This window comes from Microcebus murinus, chromosome 6 (genome assembly GCF_040939455.1).
Source record: "Microcebus murinus isolate Inina chromosome 6, M.murinus_Inina_mat1.0, whole genome shotgun sequence".
Classification (NCBI taxonomy): domain Eukaryota; kingdom Metazoa; phylum Chordata; class Mammalia; order Primates; family Cheirogaleidae; genus Microcebus; species Microcebus murinus.
The window spans coordinates 5,970,965-5,993,038 of record NC_134109.1 but is presented as its reverse complement, the minus strand read 5'-3'; the positions used below and the strand labels follow the sequence as shown (position 1 = coordinate 5,993,038).

The following is a 22,074-nucleotide window of genomic DNA, read 5'->3' as shown; positions in this document are numbered from 1 at the left end:
GGCCAATTAATTTCTTCCTATTTATAGTAGAGATGGGGTCTCACTCTTGCTCAGGCTGGTTTCGAACTCCTGACCTCAAGCAATCCGCCTGCCTTGGCCTCCCAGAGTGCTAGGATTACAGGCGTGAGCCACCACGCCCGGCCTGTCCTCTTTCTTAATAACTATTTGCACACCTGATTCAGGCATTTTACGCACTGTTACTGATTTCTATAACCCCTGAAGACTGGCATTCTTGTTTTATAGCTGAGGAAATGAAGAGTTAAGAAGTCACAAGCCTTTTTTGATGGTTTCACAGATGATAAATGGCAGAACCAGGATCTGAACCCAAGTTATGACTCCACAGTCTCCTCTTCCTGCTCACCAGCAGTTTCACAGCTAAGTACCTCCCTAAGTACCTTCGCAGCTGGTCTGCCTTCCAAGGCCTGGAACCCTAAAATGATTTCTACTACCAATCCCCAAATTCAAGAGGGAACTTAGAACAAGGAATGGCTCATAAAAACAAAAAATTTAGGCCGGGCGCGGTGGCTCACGCCTGTAATCCTAGCACTCTCTGGGAGGCCGAGGCGGGCGGATTGCTCAAGGTCAGGAGTTCAAAACCAGCCTGAGCGAGACCTCCGTCTCTACCATAAAAATAGAAAGAAATTAATTGGCCAACTAATATATATATATATAAAAATCAGCTGGGCATGGTGGCTTGTGCCTGTAGTCCCAGCTACTCGGGAGGCTGAGGCAGGAGGATCGCTTGAGCCCAGGAGTTGGAGGTTGCTGTGAGCTAGGCTGATGCCACGGCACTCACTCTAGCCTAGGCAAGAAAGCGAGACTCTGTCTCAAAAAAAAAAAAAAAATTTAAAGTAGGAAGTAATGTTTTTGGGTTTATTTGAGACAAGAGTCTCCTCGCCACTTGGGCTGCGGTGCAGTGGCGTCAGCCTAGCTCACAGCATCCTCAAACTCCTGGGATAAAGCGATCCTCCTGCCTTAGCCTCCTGGAGTAGCTGGGATACGCACAACCATGTCCAGCTAATTTTTTCTATTTTTAGTAGAGACGGGGTCTCGCTCTTGCTCAGGCTGGTCTCAAACTCTTGAGTTCAAGTGATCCGCCCAACTTGGCTTCTCAAAGTGCTAGGATTACTGACGTGAGCCAAGGGCACCACCACGCCTGGCCAGATCTAATGTTAATAACCAACTGCTGAAAAAAACTTCAGCCACCTTCAGTAGCAGCTTCAAATTAATACCAGTGTATTAATTTGACTTTCCAAGGTTAAAAATAGCCCTTTAATACTGAGCTGCTGTGAGCTCATCCCAAATATTTACAAATTTACCATCTTTTTAATTTTACCTACTCCCTTTTCATATGGTAATTAACATTAAAAAAAAAAGCCACACACTGGGTGGGCACTTTGTGTTCTGTGCAACTTTTAAGTTAGACTTGAAATGTCCCTTTCTCATGAAGCCTTTTACCTTACTACCATGTTTCCCTGAAAATAAGACAGAGTCTTATATTTATTTTTCCTCAAGAAGACACCCTAGGGCTTACTTTCGGGGGATTTTTTTTTTTTTTTTAAAGTACGTACAACAATCTACATTTATCTAAATAGAGTCAAGTCGTCTTCTTCTGGAACATCATCATAACTCTCCAAACCCTGAATTCCATCCTGAATTTCTTGCGATTCTATTTCCTTCAGAACCATTGGCCCCAATCTCTCATGTCAGCAATAGAGCTCTCATGGGGCAGATGAGAAGGGCTGCTCCTCTTCTATACAGCTCTGCGACAAAATGCACCGGTTGTGCAGATACCCTGTGTAGCCACGCCCATCACTAGGTCTTATTTTTGGGGTAGGGCTTCTATTGCACAAATGCTTAGCAATCCTGCTAGGGCTTATTTTATGAGTAGGTCTTATTCTGGGGGAAACACGGTAGGCTAGGATAGATCCTCTGTCCCCAAACTCTCCACTTCTTCTTACGACTTCCACAACTGAAAATTAGATAAGTATTTGTTAACTGCCTGTTCACAGCTGATCTCCCCTCTGGCCTGCAGACTCCATGAAGACAGGCAAGTCTGTCTTGTTCACATCTACTTGTTCATATCTTGTTTCTGTATCCGTTGCATTGCAAACTCTGGGCAAATGGTAAAGGAGCAGCTGGGTTCACCTAATCCCCCTGGGGTATCACTCCTCTTTAACAAACAGAGAAAATCCCTATCAGAGAGGTTACTGCTCACTTATAAGTTCTTCCTACTCACCTGCCTTATATACACAAATACAGGTAAGTCAGCTTCCTGCATTTCAACATTGCAGTAAGTGTAGCATGAAAACAAGTATGGCTATGAAAGTTACCTTGGATAAAAGAATTTTCAACTCATTCTGTTCAATTGTGCATTCCACATTCCTTGGATGGGCAGGTAGTAGGAACTGTAGTATAAATAAGTTGATTTAGCTTCTTCTCTGGAGGGCACTGTACTAGCTAAGTATAAAAACCAGATGCTAATTTATTACTAAACATTTCAACTTTCTTTATATTTATAGGTAATAACCAGGTTTATTCATTATAATAAACCACTTGGCCTTAGAAAAAGAATTTGAATAAGATCTTATAAAAGGACAAAAAATAAAATGGTGTTAGCTTTATAGACATGAGACCTCACCTATCAACACAGACAGAGCATGTCACCATAATTTAAGCTCCAAATCTAATACTGATGTGGGGAAAAAAGTATCCCTTTAATGGCCCAGGTTTCAAAGATTCCACAACCAAGAACAATACCTATAGCTTAGATGATTAAGAAAACTTGCATTATACAAACCTACAGTTTTTAATTTAACTTGCATGGATCCAAACTAGGGGTAACTAATCTAAATCCATACACATGAATTTTCACTCTCTGATTTTTCTAAACATTTCATTGGAAACTGGGCATGGATCTGAAATAGAGTCCTACCACCCAACTTAGAGGTTTTGCAACCTAACACAAGGCAGGAAAGTCTAGCATTCACGGCAGCCCCATTCTTTTTCACCACCTTGCCAGGTGACCCTGAGCAAGTGTCCTCTCTCAGCTGGTTCCCCTGTCTACAAAATGAAGAAATTGGACTAGATGCTCTGCCTAGCTCTAACAATCTTAATACTGTAACTGATGAAGAGCACCAATTTCCTACTTGAAGTAACTCCAAAAGAACTAGACATTGGAACATATCAAAAAGCAATTTCAAGAGGCAGCCAAATTAGTTTGTGGTAAGGGAAATTATTTAACATGAGTTCACTGCCTGAATCAATCCCAATCTGTTAGAAATAGAAATATGGCAGAATCAGATTTAACAATCAGCCTCCCTATAATCAATAAATTAGAAGATACTATCTTGACTACCCAAGAAAGAGGTACCAGGCATCTTTTAACATCCTTTATTCTTCTGCCAACTTCCACCCCTCAACCTCCCTACATGCATCCCTTCCTAAATTACATGCTCTTAAACCCAAGTTTGGGAATATCATTTTCAAGTTTTAGAAAAGCAACCATTGGGAAATGAAGGTGAGGAGGTACCAAAGGAGCTGTCAGCTAACAGTCCATATCTTTGCCCTGCTGCTGTCCTATTCAGCTAGGCAAAGGACATATTCCTTGAAGGAAGAGCCACTAGTGAGCTCTGATTTCTTGGAGATTCTACTAAACTGTGCACAACTGTTATGATGCTTTCAATATTCTTTCTTCCATAGTTTTTTTTTTTTTTTTTAAAGACAGAGTCTCGCTTTGTTGCCCAGGCTAGAGTGAGTGCTGTGGTGTCAGCCTAGCTCACAGCAACCTCAAACTCCTGGGCTCAAGCGATCCTCCTGCCTCAGCCTCCCAAGTAGCTGGGACTACAGGCATGCACCACCATGCCCGGCTAATTTTTTCTATATATATTAGTTAGCCAATTAATTTCTATTTATAGTAGAGATGGGATCTTGCTCTCGCTCAGGCTGGTTTCGAACGCCTGACCTTAAGCAATCCACCCGCCTCGGCCTCCCAGAGTGCTAGGATTATAGGCGTGAGCCACCTCGCCCGGCCTCTTCCATAGTTTTGACATTCATTTTCCCAGTAGACTGGAAGCTTTGTAGAAAGTTGGAGCTTTTGAAACATTTGAATGACTAAGAAATGGTCAAGGCCAGGCGTGATGGCTCATGCCTGTAACCCTAGCACTCTGGGAGGCCGAGGCAGGCTGACTGTTTGAGCTTAGGAGTTTGAGACCAGCCTGAGCAAGAGTAAGACCTCATCTCTACTAAGAAAATAGAAAGAAATTAACCGGACAACTAAAAAATACACACACACACACACACACACACACACGTATGTGTGTGTATTTATTAGCCAGGCATGGTGGCACATGCCTGTAGTCCCAGCTACTTGGGAGGCCGGGGCAGTAGGATTGCTTGAGCCCAGGAGTTTGAGGTTGCTGTGAGCTAGGCTGACACCATGGCACTCTAGTCCGGTCAACAAAGTGAGACTCTGTCTCAAAAAAAAAAAAGACAAAAAAAGAAAAAAGAAATGGTCAAGCACTATCACAAAGAACTCCCATCATGGTGTTTTTAAACTTCATTTTGTTTGTTGCATGAATCAAAAAGCATGTGTGAGTCATTAAGCTGACAGATACAGCCATGGCCTTTGCCCAGATAGGTGGGAGCATAACAGCATGCAAACATTGGTGTAAGAGAAATAACAGTTTAATTGACAATAATCATTTCTCTTGTTGCAAACGTAAAGGGACACTAGGAGTTCAGAAGGAACACTCGTTGGTCCAATATATTTTGTCTAAACAGAACAGAATTCAGTGAAACCACCCTTAGAATCCCATGGTTTTGAAACTGCAATTTAATCTGTCCTTTTAAATTGATTTTCACCTTTAGCAGCAAGTGCAAGCAGGCTAGAGCCAACACAACACAATGTCTTTGCATGTCTAGTCATAAGATACCCATAGCTAAGAGTGGAAGATGAGAATATCTCCCACTGCAGAAAACTTAAAGCCTGACTAACAGAGGTCACCTGCTCTGGGGCAAGTTTCAAAAACTATTTCTGGAGCAGGTGCTAGGATAGCATTAGGGAGCATCTTAGAGCTTTCTGACCTGCCACCCTTCCCAACAGTTTTACTCTTTTTGGCTATACTGATCTATGACTCAGAACCAGGCTGCCTAATGAGCACTTCCCCTACTTCTCTTGCTCATTTGGTATTTATGGGAAAGTATCAACTACTTGCAAAGACATTCCTCCATCAATTACTCGAGTGGAGAACGTGGAATTAAAAAGCATTAAGCCACATAAAAATTCTCCCACAACTGGTTTTCATTTATGAAATATTTATGCCGGGTTTATAAGCAATAAAGCCAGAAATGATTTAATTCAACAGATTTGACTTTGCCAAACCATGTGGATACAGCACTCTCAGGGGAATTACTTAGGTTTTAAAGTCCAAAGAGAAAATGATTTAATTTTTCACTATTTACACTAATAGTCTCAAAAATCAAGTCCAATGCCACTTAGAAGTAGAGAGTGAATTGCATCTATAAAGTCACCTTTTAGTTAGAATATATAAACTTTCCCTTAATATGTTTCCAATAATAGGGCAGCTTGTTTTAACAAGTTGGATCTCAGATTAATGTATTACAGTTCAAAAGACCCACAGCTTCAAATAAATGAACATTATTCAAAAAAAGAGTAAATTGTTGAGAATATTCAACAACAAACTCACATGGGTGTTAAATTGGCCAAATGAGGACAACACAGACACACCTTTCCAACTTTTCAATGTCATGGTTTTTCTTAAAACCAGAAAATCTTTATATGTCTTGCTTTAAACAAACTGTCAGATCGACCAAAAGAATGGATAAGAGCAAAAACACCTCACTGCAATATACCTTATACAGGAAAGCTTAACGTGCCAATTCGTGCCAGAAAAAAATTTAGGCTCTGTGTAAGAATAATGGAGAACATAGAAAAAAAAAATGTAGAATTGTCAATGATTGAAAGAAATGCAAAACCTGCTGGGTAAAAGGAGGAGCAACTACAGAGTGAGAACTAGGTGAAGACGGTGGGAAAAGAAAACAAAGACTGGCTGGACAGCGAAGAAAGGGAAGCTCGGAAGGAAAATTTAGAAAGCTACAAACAGCAAGGCCACAAGACAAGAGCCGCCAGGACCCTGGAGCTCTAAAGATCTACGGGGGAAACAGGCACTCAACGGCTCCGTCTCAGGTTTCCGCGGGTCACAAAAGAATAACGGACATCCTCCCAACGGTGGACCCGAGCTCCGCGCGGCGCTTCCGCCGAGCCGCAGCCGCCCCACCCCGCGCACCGCCCACTCGCACTCGGCCCCGGGACCACGCCGGGCGCTCGCGGCGAGATGCGGGACGCCGGCGCCGGCGGACACGGTCCTCCGCTGCCCGCCAGCCGTCTTTGTTCGCCTGGCCCTCCACGCTCACCCCGCGGCCATCGCCCGCCCGAAGCCAGGCGCCTAGAGCAAACGTCGCCCGACGCGAAAAACGAAGCACAGGCGTTTCTCGTCAAAGCAGACTTTATTGGGGCGACGGGGCCGCCCCGCGCTCGCCGGCCGCTCCCCGCACGGCCCCCGGGCCGCCCACCGACCTCAGCCCGGCGCTCGGCAGGCCACTCCCTCCCTTCCGCTCAGTCCCCCGCCCCCGTGGCGCCCGGGTCAGCGCGGACCGCTCACCGGCTCCCGAAGCGGCGGCTGCGACGGCGACGCCCCACTCCCGAGTCCGGCCAGGGCCTGAGGCGGCGGGTTTTGTGGCTGTTGCACCGCGGAGGGAGGGAGCCGCGCGACACGGAGCAGCGGGAGCCGGCGGCGGCGACGCGCTGACGTCACGCGCCGCGGGCCAGCCTGCGCGCGTGAGGGCCGCCCCACCCCCTGTCCCACCGGCCCCAATCCGGGAGGAGCCCGGGTGAGTGGGCGGGGCCGCGGCGGCGAGCAGAGCAGATCCATTGGCAGAGAGGGAGGAGCGAGAGGGCAAGCCAGCGAGTGGGAGCGAGGTGGGGCGGGCTGAGGCCAGCGCGGAAGTCTCGCGAGGCAGAGCCCGAGAGGAGTGTGGCGGCGGCGGCGGCGGCGAGATCTGGGCTCGGGTTGAGGAGTTGGTATTTGTGTGGAAGGAGGCGGAGGCGCAGGAGGAAGGGGGAAGCGGAGCGCCGGTCCGGAGGGCGGGAGGAGGCGCGGCCAGGGCGGGCAGCTGAGGCGAGGCGAGGCGAGGGGAGGCGGGGAGCCGGGACGAGCAGCGGCCGAGCGAGCGCGGGGCGCACCGAGGCGAGGGAGGCGGGGAAGCCCCGCCGCCGCGGCCGCCGCGCCCGCCCCTTCCCCCCCGCCGCCCGCCCCCTCTCCCCCCGCCCGCTCGCCGCCTTCCTCCCTGTGCCTTCCTTCCCCACGGCCGGCCGCCTCCTCGCCCGCCCGCCCGCAGCCGAGGAGCCGAGGCCGCCGCGGCCGTGGCGGCGGAGCCCTCAGCCATGGCCTCGGGCGACACCCTCTACATCGCCACGGACGGCTCGGAGATGCCGGCCGAGATCGTGGAGCTGCACGAGATCGAGGTGGAGACCATCCCGGTGGAGACCATCGAGACCACGGTGGTGGGCGAGGAGGAAGAGGAGGAGGACGACGATGAGGACGGCGGCGGTGGCGACCACGGCGGCGGGGGCGGCCACGGGCACGCCGGCCACCACCACCACCACCATCATCACCACCACCACCCGCCCATGATCGCGCTGCAGCCGCTCGTCACCGACGACCCGACCCAGGTGCACCACCACCAGGAGGTGATCCTGGTGCAGACGCGCGAGGAGGTGGTGGGCGGCGACGACTCGGACGGGCTGCGCGCCGAGGACGGCTTCGAGGACCAGATCCTCATCCCGGTTCCCGCGCCGGCCGGCGGCGACGACGACTACATCGAGCAGACGCTGGTCACCGTGGCGGCGGCCGGCAAGAGCGGCGGCGGCGGCTCGTCGTCGTCGGGCGGCGGCCGCGTCAAGAAGGGCGGCGGCAAGAAGAGCGGCAAGAAGAGTTACCTCAGCGGCGGGGCCGGCGCGGCGGGCGGCGGCGGCGCCGACCCGGGCAACAAGAAGTGGGAACAGAAGCAGGTGCAGATCAAGACCCTGGAGGGCGAGTTCTCGGTCACCATGTGGTCCTCAGGTGAGCGCCGGCCGCGCGCCCCGGCCCCGGGATGTTTTTGTTTTGAAGGGAAGCCATGTTTTATGTGTGTGATGGGCGCCGCCATCTTCTTCGCCAGGGCAAGTATGGCGGCCCCAAAAGATGGCGGGCCGTGCGGCGGCGGGGGCGCGGCGGGCGGCGGCGGCGGGCGGCGGGCCGCGAAGATGGCGGCCGGCCCGCGCGGGGGAGGGGCGGCGCCGCCCGGCTAGGCCGCAATGGCGTAGTTTCTCCGAGAGGGGGAAGCGCCGCGCGGGGCGGGGACGGGCAGGCGCGGCGGGGGAGGGGCCGGCGCTCCCGCCCCGCTGAGCTCGAACCAACGGACTCGCCCGCCGGCCCGTTACGGCGGCCGCCCCACGCCGCCGCGCGCCGGGGCCCGGGCGGGACGCGGGTGGACGTTGGCGGGGTGGGCAGCGGCCCGCACGGGCTCGGGACCTCGGCCTCCGGGCGCACGCCGCCGCCCGGCGCAGCTTTCCCCCCGCTGTCCTCTGGGGGGCGCCGCTGGCGCGCGCTCTCCGCCCCGCCCCCAACTTCCCTGGACTCCCAACTGCCCTCGGGAGGCACCTTCCAGAAGGGGGGCGGCGGGGGCGGGGGCGCCTCCTGGCCCTTTGCTCCCCACCCACCTAGCACCCGGCTGGACCCTGCCCCGGCAGTCCCGCTCCCCCCGAGGCGTCGCCTGCTGCTGGGCGGGACTTGGTGTTGCACGTAGGGCTCGCGTGTGCAGGCTCTGAGCGTCAGTTGGAGCCTGTCACCGGCGTTGCCAGCGAATTCCTCGCTTTTTCAACCCCCAGCAGTGCCTAGTGGAAAGGGCCTGTGAATCTTAGTTGATCTTTTTAGTCCTTTACGTTTTGGGAAAGCGTCTTTCCTTTTTTGTTTCTTTCTGAAGTATTTGGCTCTTTGTAAATAGATTGGGTTAGTTTACACTACTGTGGACGCTTGCCACTGAATTAATAAAATCGGATAGTTTAATTTTAAGCCTCGATATGCTTTTTTCTTTATGGAAATGTATGTCATTTTCTCCGTGAAAAGGATTCTAGAAAGCGGTTTTTATTTTAGTATTTTAATATTGACTTTAAAGAAAGCCAGAAAAACCGTCTAGGGCAAAATGAATCTTATCTTCATTTTGTAAAATCTTTGCTTTTTGCTTTAGAACTATGGAAAGACTATTATATCAGTATCTGGTGTGTCAGTATTTGCTGGTTTTTTGATGTCGGTATCTTATTACTATATTCATATGCTACCGAGCTAAATTGGTGGGACACTAAATAAATTGAGAATAATCCTGAAATAGTTACTCTGAGACCTGTGTTGACTAAATTTAATGCTAAATTTAAGTGGTAGCGCTATTCCCCCATGATTATTTTAAAGCTATTTCATAAATGTTCAGAATTGGATGGAGGCTCAAAATATGGTGACCCTTGAGTATTAAAAGAATGTTAAAATTCAGAGGAATGAATAAAATAGAAGATGAAAAGGCTGGACTGAAAAGCTGGTTTGGTTGTGTCTAGTGAAAGCTCCAAGATGAGACAACTAAAGCTGGATGGATCTGTGATTCAGAGAGTCCTGAGCAAAGGGATCAGGGTGCTGCCAAATCTAATAAGTGGTTAACAGGCACTGGATTCAGAGTGTCTTGTAGTTTGAGTTTAGCAGGAGCTGTATGTTTAAATGAAACATGACTACTTTAGTGCTTAATGAGTATCAAAAGACATCTTTCGTGTGCTTTGATGGCTCAGAGTGATTACACATTGTTCATGTTGGAAACAAAAAGCCATGGCTTTCCCTTAATAGGAATGGAGTAAGGTAGGGGATTTTAGTTATTGATGAATTTACAGAATTGAGGATAATGTTTGAAATTGGATATTTAGGTAACAAAATAACCACTTAAAATTCACAGTGTAGTCATATTGGTTTTAAAGTAGTTTAAATGACCAGCATATTTTACGTGTTCTGCATTTTATCTTACCAAATTGCTAACCCACTTTTCCAGACACTTGGTGTAGTGTATGGCTTTGCTTGATGAAGTGGTGTGATGAGTAAGCCAATTGCGGGAGAAAGTCTGAAGGGCTTGACTAGTGGGAGTTAATACACACTTAAGTTGGCATTTAAAGGTCCTTACTTCTGTGCAGGTGTGATTTTAATGTCCATTTCTTTAATGTGTTGGTTGTCCAGTGTGTTACAGAGTACTCACATAAAGATAGTTGTAAATATTTGATGGCGATAACATAGGGTGGCCTGTTTCCTCAGACATGTTTTGAGGTAAACTATCCCACTTCCTTGTCGTTGTGGTTTGGAATTATTAATATCATCAAAGAGAAGCTATAGAGTGCTCAACCATGCATGTCCCAAGTTCAAATTCTGAAAATAATTTCATGTTCAGAACTGAAATGAACAGGGTATAATCAATAACAAGTGAAGTAAAAGCAGGCTAGTTGTTGAGCTTAAATTTGTATGTATGTACCTATTCACTGTGGTGTAGTCAGTGTGTTGACTGCTGTTGGGTACTTGTTCTCATTTGATGCTAGGCGGAAGAGTGTTAACTACACTGTAGTTTCACTAGAATAGATTGGAATGAGCTATGAAGTAACAGTTTTGCATAAGCTCCAAACTTATTTACCTGAAGTCCTTTTTAAAATAATCCATATGTACAGGGTATTCTTGAGGGTCTAGTTACTTGTTAGCACTCCATGCTTTTCTTTATTTTTAAACCAGTTTAGTAGGCATCAGCATGTTTGTGGAAACCAAATATTTTGATTTTCTGGGTTTCTTTTGCTTCTATGCCATCTTCCTTAAATCTCTCACAGAGTAACAACACTCTATGGTGGGCATCTTTTGAATGGGACAGCAACAAAGGAATCTAACAGATTTATGGTAGAATAGTTTCAGGCCTTAGAGGTTCCTAGGGTCCTTAGAGACCTGTTAGCAGTCACCCCTCCATATTACCCCTCCTCCTGGCCCCTGGCAACCACTAATCTACTTTCTGTCTCTATGAATTTGCCTATTCCAGACATTTTATACCAATAGAATCATATAATATATGACCTTTTATGTCTTACGCTAGCATGTGTTCAAGTTTCATGCATGTTGTAGCATGTACTTCATTCTTATGACTGAATGCTATTCCCTTGTATAAATAAACTGTCCGGACCTTATTTATTTATTTATTTTTAGAAAGAGGCAGGATTTTGCTATGTTGCCTAGCCTAGCCTTGAACTCCTGGGCAGGCATTGCAGGCCTGTGCTACCACACTGAGCTTCAACTGTGTTTTCAATATTCTTAATCGATTGCTTTAAGTCAGTGTTTACTTTGGGTTTTTCCCTTACATATAATTAATGAACATTTCAATGTTGACAGATTTAGAGCACAGTACTATATATATTTTCCTAGATATTCATCGCTATTATATAGGAGTAATTTTGTGTTTTGTAGAGCTAATTATAAACTAAACCGCTTAACTAAACCATTGGGTTGAGTAGGGAAGCTAGTGATAAAAGCTGATCATTTAAAATATTTAGTTTTGAGAGAAACCTAGGTGGCTTTAAAATCCTGAGGTTTTATTAGATGTTTAGAAATTATGGCCATCTCTAAGGCTGTTGATATTTTAATTACTTCAAACAATTAATTTGGAGTAGGCGTGCATAACAGTGCATGAGTCTACATGAACTGCTACATGGATGCTTAGAAACCTGGATGCAGCAGATCAAGCTAGTGTGTCTACAGCTACCCCACCTTGTTTCCATTTCTACAAATATATTTCGTGAGGTGGAGGACAGCTGTGTGCATACTGTCTTCCCCATAGCTTATGAGGACAGCACATGGGGACGGTTGGTGCTTCAGATGAGGTCTGACCACCTTCCATCCTGTCCCCTGCCAGCAAGTGCTGGTAGCCCAGACAGCCTCATGCTCTAGGCAGAGAACCCCTTGTTTGGACCTTGTGGGCATGGGGTGTAGTCAGACCTCACCTGAGCTGTGACCTCCTGTAAGTGGACAAATAAATTGCTGGGGGAGGGGCAAAAATAATAATTACTATCGTCTGTTAGACTGAATATAGAAGTGCTCTGAGCTGGATTAAACAAAACATATAAGACCAGAAATCCAATGCTATTAAATAAGTAAATTGAAAGTCAAAATGTATTAAATTTTTCTCAGTTTTATGTGTTCAGAAAATTTGGGTTTACTAAATAAACATCACTAGTTGTGACCATGTGCCATTCCTCTGTGGAGTTTTCATTTCCTTTTACTGTGCTGTTTATCACTAGGTAGAGATGCCATAAACAAATTTCCACGGAGCCAAACCGAAAAGAAAAAAAAAAAACACCCTCCAAAGTAATCAGTTGAACCTCATGACCTAAATAGGGCCATCTAAGTCACCATGGATCCGACTCCTTATCTGGGAGCTCTGGAAGCGTTAGCTTACTGATAAAGCCTCTCGCGCTGTCTGGCTCTCCAGGTTGTTAACCTTTCCTTTTCCCCTCCCACTAGCAGCAGCAGCTCCCTCTAGTGGGAAAAGAAAAATCCATATCAGGAAAAGGTCAGGGCTCCTGTCCTACCTACCAGCTAGCATTTTATTTTAGGCTTTTGGATGAGCGTAAATTTTTTTTAAAACACCCATGCCAGACTCCCGCATGGATATTCACAAAACACATTTCTATTTGTTCTCTTTGTTTTTGAAGTTTGCTTAACAAGGTCATTCTGTTTTAAGGCTGGGAAACTTAGGGCCTAACAGATTATTAGCAAAACAGTTATTTCAGTGAACATTTCTTAATATCTGTATTCTTTTGTTTAACTTTTGATCTGTTCAGGTGACCATTTTATTCTCTCTATGCTCTTATTACTTCAATAGGAAGAGTAAGCAAAAGTGAATATTTTAAGACTCTGAATGTTTACCAATGAGTTATAGCCTATGGTACAGGAAAAAATACTCAAAACTTTAAAAAAAAAATTGCATCTGAACCATGATTTGGATCTCAAAAATAACAATTCATTACCGTTAGCAGAATACTAGGAAGTTGTAGGGAGATCGTGGAAGTTAGTTGACTGTTGGATAGGTTTGTACTTTCATATATTTGGTGGACTTTAATTACAGTACATAAGGGGGACCATTTCCTAGTTCTGAGTATCTTGTAGTAGTAGGTCTCATTCTGCTTAATTTCTTTTCTTTTTTTTTCTTTTTCTTTTTTTGTTTTGAGACAGAGTCTCACTTTGTTGCCTAGGCTAGAGTGAGTGCCGTGGCGTCAGCCTAGCTCACAGCAACCTCAAACTCCTGGGCTCAAGCAATCCTCCTGCTTCAGCCTCCTGAGTAGCTGGGACTACAGGCATGCACCACCATGCCTGGCTAGTTTTTTCTATATATGTTAGTTGGCCAATTAATCTTTTTCTATTTATAGTAGAGACTGGGTCTTGCTCTTGCTCAGGCTGGTTTTGACCTCCTGACCTTGAGTGATCCTCCTTCCTCGGCCTCCCAGAGTGCTAGGATTACAGATGTGAGCCACCTCACCTGGCCTTAATTTCATAATTAATTATCAATAACAGAAAGCCTGGTGGGTTTTGGGAATCATACTAATAACAGCATCATATGTCCTCTAGGGAGCATTGATCTTGCCATGCTTTAACTTCTGACCTTGGGGTCTTTGTAAAATGAGTTGTTGGAGTACCAGGATCCTTAAGTCATATTCAGTCTTTTTTTTTTTTTTTTTTTTTTTTTTTTTTTGAGACAGAGTCTCACTTTGTTGCCTAGGCTAGAGTGAGTGCTGTGGTGTCAGCCTGGCTCACAGCAACCTCAATCTCCGGGGCTCAAGCGATCCTGCTGCCTCAGCCTCCCGAGTAGCTGGGACTACAGGCATGCGCCACCATTCCCGGCTAATTTTTTGTATATATATTTTTAGTTGGTCAATTAATTTCTTTCTATTTTTGGTAGAGATGGGGTCTTGCTCAGGCTGGTTTCGAACTCCTGACCTTGAGCAATCCGCCCGCCTCAGCCTCCCAAAGTGCTAGGATTACAGGCGTGAGCCACCACGCCCGCCCCATATTCAGTCTTTATAGTGAAGAAATTCTATTCCATTACAGATTGCTATGTGACAGTAGAAGGCAATTCCTTAAAGCAAAACTCTAAGTTTTTAAAAATTCTTTGTAGAGATGGGGTCTCTGTGTTGCCCAGGCTGGTCTTAAACATCTATCCTCAAATAATCCTGCCACCTTGACCTCCCAAAGGGCTGGCATTACAAGCATGAACCACTACACCTGGCCTCTTTCCAATTTTAAAATGATCTGGCAAATGAGATATTAAGAACTCTCTTGAGTAAAATTCTTCCCCTGCCAGCCCCCCCAAAACAAGGTCTGGCGATACTGCCCAGGCTAGAGTGTAGTGGCTATTAACAGGCTCCATTATAGAGTACTACAGCCTCAAACTCCTGGCCTCAAGTGATCCTCCCCTCTCAGCCTCCTGAGTAACTAAGACTATTGGCATGTACCACCACGCCCGGCTTGAGTAAAATTCTTAATAACCAATTCAATTACTTTAGTTTTATGCAGTGGTTTCAGATATGGTTAAACATAAAACTACATCTGTGGTTACCTATGATGGACTTTTTGTTTTGTAAATTCCCCTCATCATACAGAGAAAGCTGTCCTGTTGGAGTTTGGCCCTGTTTCTTCTAGGAGAGTGTCAAACTTCTAATAGAATGGAATTCTTGATAAATAATCCAGTGAACGAATGGATAGGGTTTATGCTATATCATAGCTTATAGACCAAAATACTAGTTTATTCCTATATAGGTGAAAAAAGAAGTGTTAGGGATGGGGAGGAGGTGGAGATGGGTTCTGTTTTAGAAGCTGCATGAGCTTTGAGTCAGTCTCCTAGAGTTAAATCTCAGTTCTGCCACTTAACTCTGCTTCTTTAGATACATGGCGTTTCTCAGGCTCGATTTCTTCAACTTAGAACATAGGGTTTATACCTTAAAGATTTTGTTTGGATTAAGAAATGTGACAATTGCCAACATGAAATGGGTACTTAATAAATGATAGTATCCTTTCTTACAGTCTTTATCAGTAGGGAAAAATGGGAACCAGCCTATGTCTGATTTTTTTTTTTTTTGCCTGTGAATACCAAATATTTAGATCTCCCCCATTTCAGTGAAGATTTGGGTGATGGCAGTGGTGAATAGATAATGTCTTTTTCCCCAAAAGTAACTTGGAATAGCCAGACCAAAGTTAATGGCCTAAGATGGAATATGTGGAGAAACAAAATCTAGCCAAAACATACATGCATGCATAAATAGGTAAATAGCTAAATTGAGGGAAGTAGAATGTCAGGATCACAGAGAAAAGGGAAGCTTTAGGGTCAACCTTAAATGAGCTTCTGGGCAATCAAGGTAAAAAGGAAATTATATTACCTTTATCTGATACTTAGATGGGAAAAACTTCTAAGGACATCAAGCTTTTCTTAGGACTGAATTTGAAAATGAACTCCTTTGTATACAAAGGGGACCACTGAGTGGTCCTCCACAGCAACGTGGCATTTTTCTAGGGTGTAGTGTCAAGTTTCAGTGTTGTCCTCGTCTTAGGGCTGCCAAAGAATCATTAAGCCTGATGGAGAATACCTTATTTCACCAAATCACTGAGGTTCCAATATCAAGGGTCTAAAATAGAGGAAGAAAAATCTATTAGAATCAATGAAATAAAATAATAATTTGAGCGTGGCCATTTTGTGTGAGCGAGGCTTGCCTTACCATATCATAAGTTATACGGTTAACATACTGTGGTAAGTTGGATGATGGCTCTAAAGATATCCAGATCCTAACTCCTAGGACCTGTAGATACTATCTTATTTGCAGGTGTGATTGAGATGGGGAGAGTATCCTGGTTTATCCAGATGGTCCTTGTAATCACAAGAGGGAGGCAGAGGGAGATTAACTACAGAAGAGGAAGTAGGAGAGGCAAGGACAGAAGCAGGAGGTTGGAGTGATGTAAAGAAAGGTACGGGAGCTGCGGAATGCCGGACGGAGCCTGCAGAAATGAGAAAACCAAAGGACTGGGTTCTTCCCCTAGAGCCTCCAAAAGGCCCACACAGTGACTTTGTAGCTCTGTGGAATTGATTCTGACTCTTAGAGTGCTGGCCTCCAGAACTCCAAGGGAATAAAATCATGTTTTAAGCCACTACTGTATGGTGGCAACAGGACACTAATACATATGCTAGGTCCCCTGTGTACTTCAGTCTGCAGGAACTTGGCAAGTCCCTGTTATATGCAAGGCATAAGTCCCCGCTGTTCTCCTTAAACCTAGGAGGGAGGAGAAATAGAGTTAAGGTTATTTGCACACTCCAGACATAGTGGTTGGCATTAAACATGCTCTCTTGTTTCGGTCTTCTAGGTGGTATTCTCATTATTTAATAAATGAGGAAACTAGGCAAGGTTGAGAGTGGAGACTGGAGGGGAATGAAAGGCCTCTCAGAGGAAAGAGATCTTGGTTTTGGAGAATGCACTGAGCTTAGATAGGTCATGAGAGGAGGGCTAGAGGGGAAAGATATATATTTAGTAAGTACCCTTTATAAGGCACCAAATAACACTGAGCAAACCAGTTTGGTTGGAGTGTACAGGGCAGATGGGACTACATTTTTTGACCTGGACCTGTAGTGCTCCTAGCTTTTCCATTTAGTTCCTTATTTATATCTTTTTGATTGTAGATTGTTTTGAGTCTCTTGCTTTGCCACTCAAACTAGACTGGAAGTGATTATTCTTTGGTAACATAGAAGGAAACTGAACAGCTAGAAGATAAGGATGGACCAGGGACTTTTTTTATACACACATATACAAACCTTTTTTTACCTTTCAAATAGTGCCATATGCACAAATAGAGACTGTTGTAAGTGTAAGTGGGTTAGTTGTACTGCTACATTGATGGGTGGTGTTGCCTACATTTGTTTCTCCATACTTTCCATCTTAGGCTATTTAGCTTTGGTCTGGTTGTTCTAAGTTATTTGCATTTAGCCATGGTGTTGGTAAGCACTGGAATCACCTGATTGACAGTTTTGGCTAGAAGTTCCCGGCATGACAATTCTTCCCCTGCCACCCTATCCGTTTGAATCAGTGACTTGTATTCTCAGTTATTTCCAAATAAGAATTCTGAAATTTGGCTTTAATTTGCCTTGCCCAATTGTGTTTATAGAGACGAGGTCTTGCTGTGTTGCCCAGGCTGGTCTTGGACTCTTGGGCTCAAGCAATCCTCCTGCCTTCGCCTCCCAAAGTGCTGGGATTGGGAGTGTGAGCCACCACTTGCCTGTCAGCAATGAAACTTCTAAAAGGGCTGAATTAAGTCTGTCCCTTGAAACAAAGAGGGGATAATTAAGTCCTGGGAACTCCAGCAAGGAGTATATATACAACAATTTTTATTTCTTTTTTTCTTTTTTTTTTTTTTTTTTAAGAGACAGGGTCTCGCTCTTGCTCAGGCTGGTCTCGAACTCCTGACCTCGAGCAATCCGCCCGCCTCGGCCTCCCAGAGTGCTAGGATTACAGGCGTGAGCCACCGCGCCCGGCTATATACAACAATTTTTAAAGCATATTTGGATACTTTGCTTCCTGAATATGCTTTACCTAGATGTGTATTCACTATGACACTATTGATCAGTAGCATTCATAGCATACTTGACATCCAGAGTGGATCGGTTAACACCCTCCTTTATATAGCAGATCTTTTTCAGTAGCAATTATGAAATGAAAGGAATAATCAGTGCAGACAGTAAAAATCTTCTTTATTGAACTTTGTATACCTATTATACCAGTAATTTTCTTCTTCTTCTTGAGACAGAGTCTCACGCTGTTGCCCGGGCTAGAGTACCATGGTGTCAGCCTAGCTCACAGCAACCTCGAACTCCTGGGCTCAAATGATCCTTTTGCCTCAGCCTCCTGAGTAGTTGGGACTACAGACATGAGCCACCATGCCTGGCTACATATATTTTTAGTTGGCCAATTAATTTCTTTCTATTTTTAGTAGAGATAGGGTCTCGCTCTTGCTTAGGCTAGTTTCGAACTCCTGACCTTGAGCCATCCTCCCACCTTGGCCTCTCAAAGTGCTAGGATTATAGACATAAGCCACAGTGCCCAGCCCAGTAAATTTTTTTTAATGCTACAAAAGATGAATTAAAAAAAAGAAAAGATGGATTAGTATTTTTCACCAAATTATTTTTTTGACCAAAGAGAGAAACTTATGTACATATGGTCTGTAATGTAATAAATAAAAATTATTCATTTCTTATTTACAGCAATTTCTATTTGGTAAGAACTTTCTGAAGATTTTCTTTTGCAAAAATTGGATAATATGGCCAAATGATAGCAAAATATTGACATTGTTTGATCTATTGCTTTAATATGTATCTTGTTTTTGGTAAAAAAAAATGAGGCAGGCGGTCAAACATTGTCCTTTTGATTTATTCTGGTAATAGAAGCTAGTATCTTTTTGTCATTTTTCTAGCAGTCATCTTTGCAGTTTGATTTTTTTTCCTTTATAAATGTTTATTTGTTTACATTTTGTTGTTGAGTGGTTCATGACCTTCTCTATAATTTCTGTGCACTGGTCTTCAAGGAATTCTCCAAATTAACTTTCATGTAGAAATATACTGTTTATTAAGGAATAAATCATAAATGTGGTAATGTGAGGCTTAAATATATCTTATGAGAACATACACTAACTGCAGCAATTATTTCAAACTTAGACCAACAAAATTTTTTTAGGCAAGAATACTGTGTCACTAACATTGTTTAGAAGTGCAAGTATATGGTAATAATCAAAAGCAAACTGATTTTAAAATCAGTTTTATGGTTTTAAAAATTACGTACAGGCCAGGCACGGTGGCTCACACCTGTAATCCTAGCACTCTGAGAGGCCGAGGCGGGCGGATTGCTCGAGGTCAGGAGTTCGAAACCAGCCTGAGCAAGAGCGAGACCCCCATCTTTACTATAAATAGAAAGAAATTAATTGGCCAATTAATATATATAGAAAAATTTAGCTGGGCATGGTGGTGCATGCCTGCAGTCCCAGCTACTTGGGAGGCTGAGGCAGCAGGATCGCTTGAGCCCAGGAGTTGGAGGTTGCTGTGAGCTAGGCTGACGCCACGGCACTCACTCTAGCCTGGGCAACAAAGCGAGACTCTGTCTTTAAAAAAAAAATTATGTACAGACCACGCAGCCCCTTCTTTTCTATGCCCGGGATAGACTGGTTTCACAGCACACCACTTGCACTTGATGTGGCCCTGTCTTATTAGACTGACCTGGTTGTCTCTCTACCTCTAAGACCTGTCTCAGTAGTATCCTTTGCAAAGTCTTCCTCATTTTCTCAATATTGGAACTGACTAGCCCTTTCCTCTGTCTAGATTCTTTTTCAATAGCAATCTTACATATTTCTGTGGCTTTGAATATAGTCTTTATGCCAGTGATTCCAACCTAGATTTCTTTTTATCTCCCACACTTGCATTTCCAATTGCCTCTTTGAGCTCTGTCTATTAGATATTGCACAGACACCACAAACCAAAGAGAAACTCTAGATCTTCTGCACATCATCTCTTTACCCCATGTTCCTCCATCTCAGCAAATGATACCACCATCCTCCAAGAAATGCAAACAAGAAACTTAGATGGCATACTTGCCATCCTTAGTCCTCCCCCATTCATCTGGTCCATTACCTAGCCATGTTTATTCCTTTCCCCAAATGAAGTTTTGTTTTGACATAGCATCTCACTCTATTGTCCTGGCTAGTGTGCAGTGGTATAATTGTAGCTGCAACCTCGAACTCCTAGGCTGGAGCGATCCTCCTGCCTCAACCTCCCAACTAGCTGGGACTACAAGCATGCACCACCACACCTGGCCAATTTTTATATTTTTTGTAGAGATGGGTCTTACTCTGGCTGATCTTAAATTCCTGGCCTCAAGCAATCCTACCTCGGCCTACCAGAGTGTTAGAATTATAGGCATGAGCCATCTAACGTGGCCCCCAAATGGTTTTAACCTAATCTATTTTAAAGACCTGACAAACATCTTACTTGGTAGTAAATACCATCTTTTGGTAATTTAATTGTCAGAAATCATTTCTTGTTTCAAATAGAAAAATTTCCACTGTAGTTTAATCCTGTTTTCTCTTCATAAAACCCCATCATAAGGTCAAAGATCAGCAAACTTTTGCTGTAAAAGGCCAAGTAGTAACATTTTAGATTTTATCAGTAATGTGGTCTCTGTAATCAACTCCATGTTTCCTGTAAAACTTTATTTACAAAAATAGATGGCATATTTTGCACATCAAGGTTTATATCAGTGTCATTCATAATACCTAAAAGGTGGGGAAAAACATAGTGCCCATCAGCAAATGAATGGGTAAACAAAGTGTGGTATGTGTAGATAGGAATATTATTCAGCCATGAAAAGTACTGAAAGTTTGAAATGTGCTACAATAGAGGGACCTTGAAAACAAGCTTAGTGAAATAAGCCAGACACAGAAAGCAAATATTGTGTGATTCTGCTTATATGAGGTACCTAGAATAGGGAAATTCATAGTGCAGAAAGTTGACTACAGACAGACAGGTTAGCAAGGGTTGGGCAGGTAGGGAGAGTTATTGTTTAATGGGCACAGAGATTTTATTGGGGATGAAGAAAAAAGTTTTGGGTATAGATCATGGTGATGATGATTACACACATTGTGAATGTATTTAGTGCCACAGCATCATACACTTACAGATGGTTAAGATAAATATTATGTTAATGTATATTTTATCACAGTTTTTTAAAAAATAGGAAGGCATGGAAAATGAAAGAAACAAAAAAAAGATGGCAGGTTGGATTTGGCCCACTGGCTATAGCCAACCCCTGATATAGGTCATAAAATCTTGTCAGCTTCTACTTTAAGCTTATTTCATACATTTTGTGTGTGTGTGTGTGTGTGTGTGTGTGTTCTAATTCTTTTTTTTGTTTGTTTGTTTGAGACAGAGTCTCACTTTGTTGCCTGGACTAGAGTGCCATGGTGCCAGCCTAGCTCACAGCAACCTTAAGACTCCTGGGCTCAAGCAATCCTCCTGGCTCAGCCTCCCGAGTAGCTGGGACTACAGGCATGCGCCACCATGTCCAGCTAATTTCTTTATATTTTTTAGTAGAGACCGGTCTTGCTCTGGTTCAGGATGGTCTCGAACTCCTGAGCTCAAACGATTCTCACGCCTCAGCCTCCCAGAGTGCTAGGATTACAGGCATGAGCCACTGCGCCAGGCCCAATTCTTAATCATATTAGTGATGGTCTTCTGGGTTTTTAATATTCATGAATGTTAGTACTAAGAACTGAACCTCAAGAAGAACTTCCTCATTTGACTTCCTCACTCAAAAGTTCCATGAGGGCAGAGACTTTGTCTTATTTCTGGCTGTTATTCCCAGTGCCCAGAATAGTTCCAAGCATAGGAGGCCCTCCGTGTGTTTTAAACTAATATAAGGAGTAATTTAGTCTCTGTAAACTAATGTGGGCTCTGTAACTAATCAATTCCATGTGCCCTTGTAGCAGGAAAGCAGCCATAAACAAATGAGCATGACTGTTTCCAGTAAAACTTTATTTACAAAAATGAAAGAAACAAAAAAGATGGTAGGCTGGATTTGGAATAAATGATTCCTTTTATGCCATAAGTTTGACCTCATTTCTTTGTCAGCACACAAGAGACATATTCTCTTGCAGTGGACTGAATGTTTGTCATCCCCCCCCATTCATATGTTGAAATCCTAACCCCCAAGCTGATGGTATTAGGGATAGGGCCTTTGGGGGGAGGTAAATAGGTCTGAGGGTGAGCCCTACTGAATAGGATTAATACCCTTATAAAATAGAACTCCAAGTGCTCTCTAGCCCTCTTTCTGCTATGTGAGAATGCAGCGTTGAAGATGGCTGTCTGCAAACTAGGGAATGG

The 22,074-nt window shown here is 44.5% G+C and overlaps 2 protein-coding genes across 2 annotated transcripts in view; one reads left to right on the top strand and one right to left on the bottom strand.

The window, feature by feature from the left end:
* DEGS2 (delta 4-desaturase, sphingolipid 2) overlaps positions 1–6,815 on the bottom strand; it is a 79,172-nt gene extending 72,357 nt beyond the window's left edge. The window contains exon 1 of the mRNA XM_076003722.1: positions 6,684–6,815. The gene's annotated coding sequence lies outside the window, so the exon portion shown is untranslated. The remainder of the gene's footprint in view (positions 1–6,683) is intronic.
* A 514-nt stretch (positions 6,816–7,329) lies between these two features.
* Positions 7,330–22,074, top strand: part of YY1 (YY1 transcription factor) — a 35,039-nt gene continuing 20,294 nt past the window's right edge. The window contains exon 1 of the mRNA XM_012747104.3: positions 7,330–8,144. Within this exon, the coding sequence (XP_012602558.1) occupies positions 7,466–8,144 (679 nt within the window). The 5' untranslated portion in view covers positions 7,330–7,465. The remainder of the gene's footprint in view (positions 8,145–22,074) is intronic.